The sequence below is a fragment of the Sarcophilus harrisii genome, chromosome 4 (assembly GCF_902635505.1).
Source record: "Sarcophilus harrisii chromosome 4, mSarHar1.11, whole genome shotgun sequence".
Taxonomy (NCBI): domain Eukaryota; kingdom Metazoa; phylum Chordata; class Mammalia; order Dasyuromorphia; family Dasyuridae; genus Sarcophilus; species Sarcophilus harrisii.
The window spans coordinates 324,982,279-324,992,908 of NC_045429.1; the positions used below are offsets into that span (position 1 = coordinate 324,982,279).

Here is a 10,630-nt window from a genome sequence, read left to right on the forward strand (position 1 = left end):
TTCCCAAGAATGTCTAAAAACTATTGAAAAAAATTACTTTAAGAGAAAAATGCAAAAAATAACTCAGTTTTACTTCATATACAACAAACTGACAAAAATGATAAGACTGCTGATGAAGTATAACCTAATTTAACCATTTTGGAAAGCAAATGGAAATTATGCTTTAAAAAAGTGACTAAAATGTCCATACCTTTTTTATATACACATAAATATTTAAGACAGCACTTTCTGTGACAGAACTGGAAATAAAATAGGTGTCCATCAAATGTGAAATGGCTAAACAAATTGTGGCAAATGAATTGTTTTGTTTTGCACCAAAATTTTAATTTAATGAAGCAGGTGTCATAAGACACTTACCTAATAAGATTAAAATGTAATTGAGAAACATTTAGCAAAATAAAAATACGATATAATGTTAACTAGTTTTCTAAGTCAACATATGATCACTAAAATACTTATATTTAAGTTTGACTGTTACTAAGGAAATCCCCATAAGGTTACCTCTGCCAGTCAAGACTAACATTTGCTCTGGAGCGTACAAACTTAAGAGAGTTGCCTAAGATTAAAAGGTTCCATGATTTAAACCAGGTATGTACCAATTCTCCATCCACTATGCTAAACAGACCATATATATCAAAGGCAGGAACTGAGACAAGTATTTCTGATTCAAAGACCAGCTACTCACCATTACATTCCTATTATCTCATACAGTAACTTGAAAATCACCCTATCTTAATGAACCATAATGAACAATAAATAAGCATGAGAAGCATGGGAACATTTATATGAACTAATAGTAAAATAAGCAAAACTAGGAAAATAATATACACTACGAAACAGCAATATAAAAGGAAAGAACAAGAAAACTAAACAAAAATGCATCTTCTTCCTTTCTTTGGTCAGAATCTAAAGTCGCGAAAACCCTATAGTCTCAAACTCTACTGATGTCTTAGGTCTACTAAACTGCTTTCCCCCCTCCTTTTTAAATAAAAAGATGGCTTACTGGGTAGAGGAAGGATAGATATGTAATGTGATGTAAAAACTGAAACTGTCTGTAAATTTCAGTTAATTTTTCTAAAACCAGAAAGGGAAGCAAATGAAGTGATGGATTGGTAAATGTACTTAACAAGAAAGCACTGGACACTGAAATCAAAGATATTTAAGACCAATAAAATACCAGGAGAGACAATAACTATGTAAGATCCAATGGAGGAAATTCTGAATTCTTAATCAATGAATTAGAACACCTGTAGAAATGTTAAAATCTATGTGAAGCTGAGATAGATAATACAGGTCATGGAAGCTGAAGGAGTTGAAGAGAATATTAACAGATATACTGAAATCCCCTAGAGAAGACAAGGGTTGGGGTGAAGATTATGAGCTGGCCTGAAGGCTGATATTCACAACCAGAATCCCGTTAAAGTGACAAATCTGGAAGAAATGTTTCTTAAAAAAAGACAAAGTGCTACATAACAGAAGCAGGTAAGATTTAGAAGTAATAATGGTAAGCAAGAAGGATGCTTTCTCCTTCTCCTGATCCAGTGTCTTGGATAGAGAGTAAATGAGGAGAAGGGAGAAAATTAAAAAGATGTATCCATTGCTAGAGGAGGAGAATATAGATGCTGTAGGTCTTTTAGACCTGACAGTCTCCATGAATACCAAAAGACGAAAAGGACATGAGGAAAAAAAAAAAAAAGACTAAGAAAGAAAGTGTGTTACTTATAGAACAAGGAGGTTCCAGAGAACTTAGTAGAAGACATAGTGAGCAGAGCTGGATTGGAACTTTTAGGAAGGATAGGGCTGAAGTAGATGGTGAAAAAAGAATAGGATAAAGTAGCAAGTGACATGATAATTTTGCTAGAGATTCTATATCACAAAGATTGGAGAGGAGATGAACATAGTACCTTATGAATGGGGCATTCATCCCCAGAAGAGAACATGGACCTAGTGTTACCAACTCTCCCTAAAGGTGAAGTCCTGATAGTGAGAAACAAAGTAAGGGAAAAAGCATAGAAAAAGTACAAATCTCAGCAAAATAACGGTTTGGTCACATATACTTATTGTGTATCTAATTTATATTTTAATATATTTAACATCTACTGGTCATCCTGCCATCTGGGGGAGGGGGAGGGGGAGGGGAGTAAGAGGTGAAAAATTGGAACAAGAGGTTTGGCAATTGTTAATGCTATAAAGTTACCCATGCATATAACCTGTAAATAAAAGGCTATTAAATAAATAAATTAAAAAAAAAAAAAAGAAAAAGAAAATAGAATCAAAAAGAAAAGTACAAATCTAAGTCTTAAGAATAAGTATAATAACTCTAGGAGCACTATTCCTTAAAAAAATATATATTGAAACAAGTATAGATTACTATACATTTAAGTTCCAATTTCTTAGAATTTCTACCGCAAAATGTTTTAACATCATTTATCAAGTGGAAAATACCCCTCAATTTGTTACAAATTATAAGTAATATTTCCATGTTAAATAGTTAACACTATATAATGAATGCAACTAACTTCTATACACTCCAGGCTCTTATTCAATGTTAATATTTTCTTATTTTTCTACATAGAATTTAAGAGTCAAGCCTTACTGCACTAAGAACTCAAAAGTCAAGGAATCAATGGACCACTAAATGGCAAATGGATTCCCCCCAACCCAACCCTGAAAAGCCTTTCTCCATTTTTATAATTGATGGATGCCTACATTTTTCTTAACAATGTGATTCTAGGCAGCCCCTTAACCTCTCAGTGCCCCCAGAAAACCTCTAAGACTATATGCAGCATTTGCTTGGTATAAATTTGCCTTGGTAGATTTCCCCATTAAAAAAAAAAAATTGAAAACAGAGACTAGCTATACTTTTAATAATGGAATGGAAAGATACAAAGAAGACATGTCTGTGATGCATATGCTTTCATTAAAAAAAATTATAATAATGTGAAAATATCTCCTATCGTGTATATAGAGATTACATACTTCACAAGTAACATATAGTCAATATTTAATAAAAAAAAATGGGATATCTCATATGTCCAAGTGGGGAAAAAAAAAAAAAAAAGAATGTGTAATGTTTATCTACCAACTAATCTAACTAATTTGCTTGGTTTCAAGCCCTCTTAAAAAGTAAAATATAATTCTGTTTCATCTTATTCCATTTCTAAAATTACCAAAGAAACTTTAACTACAGAGTTGCTCCTGGACCTCAACAGAAAGTAGCTATATGACATCAACTAGTCCCTATTCAGGAAATCTAGGTTAAAGACTATATTTTGGAGAGAGGCAATATTATATAATGAATAGAGATTTCTGCCTCAAAACCAGAAGGCCTTAAATTCAAGTCCCATTTCTGATACACATTGGCACTGTGACCCTGGACAAATCATTTAACTTCTCGGTACTCTAGGCAACTTTCTAAAACTTAAGTTTCAGAGCAGATACTAACAAGCACTGGAAATTTCCTTACCAAAAAGTTCTTTATACTAATGAAATTACAGGACCATTTCTATTTTTATAAATAATTGTGTATGCAGTGCATTGCAAAACCACGAATAAAAGATTTTAGACTAGTTGTGATAATAAGAGGTATTGTGGCACAGATAATTGAATTACTGAACATTATTCAAAATATCTACGGAAATTAGAAAGCATGAAAAAAAACCCATATAAGCACAATGGACTATTACATATGCTTGGTCATTCTGGTCAGACCTAATTTTTATAATGCAAAAAGCGAATGTCATGACTAGAGCTATCTGGTGGCTAGTAATTTTTAAAACTGTGCCCACTACTGAGCCACTTAACTAGTGGTAAAGCATCCATGACATGAACCTTTACTTTTTTCCTTCTAAAACATCAAAAAGTAATAAATTGTCACAAAAACTTAAGAAAAAACAGAGACACAGTCCAAGAAGTTATGCCAATCCCACTAGATGGCACTAATAGAGGGAAATAACTGTTTTTTGAAAATGCAAGTAAAATCTTTTCAGGCCTTTGCAAAATTGAAATCTGTCATAGGTATCTCAAAAGCATTATTATGAATATTCTGAACTGGGGCCCAGTAATTGAATTCAAGATGGAGAATAAACTTTTCCAAAAAGGTATCCTCTTCACTCCCAATTGCTTCTTTTATCTCAAATAAAGGCATGTAAGAATTACACTAACTTATTAATGACAGGTAAAATAAATTCAAAGTCACCACAAAATACATATGTTATTCTCAAATTCTATTTATGATATAATTTACTGAAATTTCTTTCACAGGTTCCCTGACACCACAAACCCTTTTACCTGCTACATCATTTCTTTCAATCACATAGTTTTCTTATTTGGAAATAATAGGGTTTTTTTCCCCTTTACACAGATAACCGAAGTAGAACTTCCCATTTTGTAGTCAGAAGCTTACAACTACATTAAGATTTCCTGTCTCTAGCTAAATTTTGCCATAATCTTAATTAAAGCATTGAAACTGTCATTCCTCTTCCATCTCCTCCCTCACACTCCCTCATACACATAAGATACAGCCATTTTCAGTGTTAATTCAAACAGTGAGGGACAGATCATGGAATCTAAGATTGAATGGGCTCTCAAACATCACATAGTCACAGCATAATAGATTAGAACTGGAAGAGATTTTAAAGACTATCTAATCTAACCTCTTTTTTTCCTCATTCATCTCCAACCATTTTACAGAAAAGGAAACTGAGGTCCAGAAAAGTTAAGCAATTTGCCAAGATCATAAATGCAGTATAGAATAGTGAAGAATAACAACAGTTCTCATTTATTCACTGCTTTAAAATTTACAAAGTGGTTACAAACCACTTTACACATATTTGATGCCTCAAAGATAAATATATGTACTTTTAACATACTTATACATAAATATAGACACCAATACTTATAGACACCAATACTTATACATAAATATAGACACCAATAGTGTGAATTATTTCACATTTCTCTCACAAATATATAATTTAATATTCACTATTAACAAATAGTCTATTCTTCCCTATTTCTTCAGAATAAGCAATAAACTGGGAAAACATTTTTACAGTCAAAGGTTCTGATAAAGGCCTCATTTCCAAAATATATAGAGAATTGACTCTAATTTATAAGTAATCAAGCCATTCTCCAATTGATAAATGGTCAAAGGATATGAACAGAAAATTCTCAGACGAAGAAATTGAAACTATTTCTAGCCTTATGAAAAGATGCTTCACATCATGATTAATCAGAGAAATGCAAATTAAGACAACTCTTGAGATACCACTACATATCTGTCAGATTGGCTAGAATGACAGGGAAAGATAATGCGGAATGTTGGAGAGGATGTGGGAAAACAGGGACACTGATACATTGTTGGTGGAATTGTGAATACAATCAGCCATTCTGGAGAGCAATTTGGAACTATGCTCAAAAAGTTATCAAACTATGCATACCCTTTGACCCAGCAGTGTTTCTACTGGGCTTATATCCCAAAGAGATCAAAGGGAAAGGGACCTGTATGCACAAGAATGTTTGTGGCAGGTCTCTTTGTAGTGGCCAGAAACTGGAAACTGAGTAGATGCCCATCAATTGGAGAATGGCTGAATAAATTGTGGTATATGAATATTATGGAATATTATTGTTCGGTAAGAAATGACCAACAGGATGATTTCAGAAAGGCCTGGAGAGACTTACATGAACTGATGCTGAGTGAAATGGGCAGGACCAGGAGATCATTATATACTTATTTCTTCAGAAAAGAATTTGTAGTTTTCTATCATACAGTATTCCAATCTTCTCATTTTAAAGACACAAAGAAATTAAATGACTTATAAAATGTTGCACAGGTAGTATGCAATGCAGCTAAGAATGACTCAATGAATGAAAATGCACTTACTATGGGGCAGACACAATGTTTAGTAAGCCTGAAGAAGTAAATAACAACAACAACAACAAAAAAAGATTCTCAAACAGCAAGGAGCTCAAATTCTAGTATGACACCACCACATACCTAGACAAGTGGTGGCCAGAGAAGGGCATTTTGATCTGGGTTGGTATATTCAACTATAAAACACTTAAAATTCTTTCCAAAAGCAAAACCAATCTAAGTACTCAAAATTCCAAGTCAAAGTTCTTTCTACAATATCATATTTCTTATAATACCCACCAATGATAACAAAGTCCAATGAATTTAAACCTCAAACAACTTGGCCATAAACTTACATCATATGATATCTAGAAATCTTATTTTACATGAAATCATTAAAGCAAGATATTAGACATACATATATTCAAATAAATCAAAGTATATGTATTTTTTTTTTCCAACAGAAAAATCTCTCATGGAATATCTTAGCTGAAGTTGCAGTTAACACTTTAATCACATTTACTCAGCACAACAATCAGCACAGACAACTTGACAATTCAATGTTCAAGTACATACAGCTTCTCCAGAATGTTACCCACTTCCTCCCCAACCAAAATTTTTTTTTAAGTTATAGCTTTTTATTGATAGAACATATGCATGGGTAATTCCCCAAGAAAATTTTTAAGTAGATTTAAATGCCTAAATCCCTAAAAGAAAACAAAAGCTACAAAACTTGCACTAAGACTATCAAAACCAAATCATTTACTACCAACAAGCAACCTTGAGAACAGAGATTCATATACATATTTGCATAACAAAGTATGGTGTTACACTTTAAAGAATACCTTCTACTAATAAGAATCCACAACCAAAGCTTAATTTTAAATAAGTTTGTTTTGTTCAATCAATTCACTAACCAGTTATGATACATATCCAATGACTGAAGTCCTTGGTACCACATCTTAAGCAAAAGTTATCTATTAAAGCAAAGAATACTTTACCACATGGTGATGCACATCTGAACAAATTTTAAAAATCCAATCCACACTTCTTGAACCCAAGTCATTTGGAAATTTAGATTGGTAATGACCTTTAAATTTATGAAAATGTAATTACTCAAAATAACACATCTACCAGGCTTTATTCTCATTCCAGTCTCCAAAATCTCCTCTAAAGAAAACCAAACCATGAGTGAAAAGGAAGACTGGATGGGTAAGTAGGTAGGTATTGTAGAATGAAGATTTTACAGATTTATGCTCAGCAAAATCTCAATTTTATTATCCAAGTATGCAAGAAACCTCAAACTAGAAAGTTTAAGAATTACTTTTAATAATTTAAGAATGTACTATGATACTACTATGTAATTCATATTTTACCCAAAGAAAACAGATATGCTTGACATATATGAAGTCAAACCTGACAACAGGTGTGTGTATTATGAAAAAGAAAATCAATGAGGTGGAAAAAAAATTAACTGACTTACAAAAAGTATTGTCAATGATTAGCAGAGACAGAAAGAACCACAAATATGGTCCAAATCAATTAACTCAGCTAGTTGGACAATTCTGACTCACACACATCTACATACATATATAAAATCAGTTTAACTTAAGACAAGAAATACATCAGTTTCATCACTTTTACTCACCTTACTAACTCCAACTCCAGTGAACCTGGCTTCTAACAGTTCTTGCCTCCTTGGGTCCAAGCTATGCAATTCTTCCATCATTTCTAGTGGAAAAGGGGGGGAAAAAAGATGTGAGAACATGAAAATTTTAAAGTGGAAAAAACAATTTTTATGTCTGATGAAATTTAAGAGTGGCTATCATTGAATGGTCAAAGTGAATCTTCCTCCTCAAAGTATACATTAAGCAATAAATTTTATTATACTACAAAGAAAATAAAATGGTATTTATAAAGTCATCTTTTATAACTTTGAGAACATTTTATTCACCCATAAATCTGAGAAATTTTAGCTGTTAAAATACAAATTTCAATCTTTTTATATAATTCTCTTTTGTTGTGAAAAACAGACGCAAAGGGTATATAGGAAATAAGGGTTTGTTCTCCCCTCCTATGAATCATTGATGACAATGTCATAAGACTATAGAATGAATCAGAAGCCACAACTCTAAATAATACTATGATTTCTCTGAAGAGGTCTCAGGCGAAAAGGCCTCACTTATTTTTAATGTAATGGGGCACTGATGGTAAAGTGAAAGTATAGTATACATATCTATACACAAAACCATCGTTTTTCTAATTCTCTCTCTTGTTTTTTGACCACTCCCTGCAGCACTATATTTCCCCAGACTCTACACATCTGTCTTAGCACTCCTTCCAAACAGGGAGGGGCAAGAGTACACCATTTTTAAAATTGCTCTATCACTAAATAACATACAAGCTACTTTCAGCAAACCTGTTCACTTATATTCAAGGACTAATCCCTGCAAATAAGAACCATAGGAAAGCCCTGACAAAAAATCTGAAGAGAAAAAAGATGTACCACTGTACAACTGACACTTTCAAACACCCAGTTAACCAATTAGTAGGATGCAAATCCGAGAGGGGGTGCAAAGAGGAAGGGTGATAGGATGATTTTAAAGTTCACTAGCCCCATGATTCAAACCTCTCCTTGGCAAGTTAACATGCCCACAATTTCCAGTAACAATCAATATATACACCCTTCCAGTTTCATTTCCCTTCCCTTGCTGAATTAAGGGTTTAGGGCCCTAGGAGAACGAAATGGTAGAGAAATTAAAGTTTCACCGAACCTCCCCCCATCCCCATAACACACACACACAGACACGCAAACAGACACACACAGAGACACACAGACACACACTCAAGTGTAGCGGAATTTTCCTGGAGGGGAGGGGACATAAATACCACAAAAGATTGAGCTCCCCTCAAATAACCGGCCTTCCTTGAAGTCTCGTCCTTCCCATTAACCGAGACGGGTTTCGTCAAGCTGCATCCTTCTCTCAAACCACGAGATCCATGGGACCTTTTCTAACTCCCATCCCCAGCCCAGGCCTAGAAAATAACGCCTCGGCGGTTGCTACGTTTAATGTCTCCGCAAGTTTAAAAAAAAAAAAAGAGTGGGGGGGGGCGCCTAGTCCCTCTCCAGTCTTCGCTCCGTGTGAGCCCCGGGGCTAGGCCAGGGACCTAGCCGCTCGCCCTCCCGATTGCCCGGGGCCTCGTAGCGCAGCCGCCGGCTGGGGCCTGCTCGCAGAGCCTCCACCAAGCCGCCTGCAAACTTTCCCCAACTTCGGCCCCACCTGTCAGGCAAGGCAGGGCAGGGCAGAAGGCCGAGCAGGCAAGCGGCTGGGCCCCCGGGGTCGAGATGCGCTCCTCCGTCTGGTGATGCCGAGGCTCTCCCGACAGCTCCCACCCGGGGCCGCTGCGGGGCCTTGGCCCGGGAAGCGTCGGGCCCAGATCCCGGATCCATGTGCACCGGAGGGGGGAGGGGAGAGGGGGGGCGCCGGGGACGGTTACGAGAGCCCCGGGCCCGCCCGGCCCAGCCTCGGCCTCAACCCGGGCCCCGGCCCCGGCCCCGGCCCCGGCCCGGCGTCTGCCCCCGCCCCGGGCTTGGCTCGGCCGCGCTCTCACCTGCCGCCGCCGCCGCCGCCGCCGCTCCTCCCTGGAGGGGCCCCGACCCAACCCGACCCGGCTCCGGGCCGCTCCGCTCTTCCCCTGGGCAGGCCCGGGGCGGAGCCGGGGCCTCTCCTGAGCGCCGCAACCCCCCGCCCGGGCAGCCGCCGCCGGCGCCGGGCTCCACGCGAGGGCGGGCGGGCGGGGGAGGGAAGGAGGGAGGGAGGGAGGGAAACAGGGAGGGGGAGGGGGCGGGGAGGCCGCAGATCCCCGGGCTCGCGTACCGAGCCGGCCGCCCGAAGGGGGCTGGGGCCGGGGAGGCCGTGGGGGGCCGCGGAACCGGCCTCCTGGCGCCGGACAAAGGCCAGGGAAGGCGCGGGGGGTGGGGGGTGGGGGTGCCGGGCCCGAAGGTGGAGCGGGGGGGAAGCCCGGGTGAGGCGACTCGGGGGAAGGGGGGGCTGGGCTGAGGAGGGTCGGAACCGCAGATGCCTGGGACCCGCCTCCGGCCCCTTAATCCGGATCGGTTCGGTCCGGATTAGTAGTGATAGGTGTAAACACACTAGTGAAACCGCGTGTTCCCTCGCGAGATTTGCACGGCGGAGAGGCGGGGGTGGGGGTGGGGGGGAAGACAGTAGTGGTGCCGGTGGTGGTAGTGTTGGTGGTGGTTGTGGAAGAGGGGGGGTGGGGGGGGTGACAGAGCCGCCGGTGGGGGAGGGGGAGGGATGAAGGTGGGGGAGGGGGCGTCCCGCTGCCCGGACCGCGCCTCAGCCAATCAGCAGCCAGGCTGGGCCGGCGGGCAGGGGTTAACACGGCGCCCCCGCGGAGGAGGCCATAGTGGCCGCTGCCTCGCACAGCAGTTGCGAGAGAGAGGTGGGCTAGCCAGCCTGCGTGCTGGCTGGCGGACTGGCGGCCTCCGGCCCAGTCGGGAAGCAGGGACCGGACCCTGGAGCGCGCCCTCTGGCCGCTGTGGCTACTGCTTCCCAGGACGGAGTCTCTGGAGGGGGTCTTCGGCGCCCGCCCTCCCCACGAAGTCTTTGTGTCACCGGCAAATGCCTCCTCGCACGCGCTGCTGGAGGATGATTGGCGGGGGCGGGGAGTAGGGGTGAAGCATGTTACCCCTCCTCCCCATCCCGGGGGTCCAGCGGGCTGTCTCCTGGAATCCCCGGGCTCCGCAGGTTCTAA

General features: G+C 39.9%; 1 protein-coding gene across 5 annotated transcripts in view; it reads right to left on the reverse strand.

The window, feature by feature from the left end:
- TLK2 (tousled like kinase 2) overlaps nucleotides 1-9,850 on the reverse strand; it is a 150,252-nt gene extending 140,402 nt beyond the window's left edge. For 2 of the 5 annotated variants that reach the window (XM_031965924.1, XM_023502487.2), the window contains exons 1-2: nucleotides 9,136-9,416; nucleotides 7,503-7,585 (exon numbers count right to left, since the gene is read on the reverse strand). In XM_031965924.1, the coding sequence (XP_031821784.1) occupies nucleotides 7,503-7,583 (81 nt within the window). In that variant the 5' untranslated portion in view covers nucleotides 7,584-7,585; nucleotides 9,136-9,416. Of the gene's footprint in view, nucleotides 1-7,502; nucleotides 7,586-8,743; nucleotides 8,913-9,135; nucleotides 9,418-9,466 lie in introns of those variants that run through there. The other 3 variants (XM_031965923.1, XM_031965925.1, XM_031965922.1) reach the window with 3 other exon arrangements.
- Between the last annotated feature and the right edge of the window lie 780 nt (nucleotides 9,851-10,630).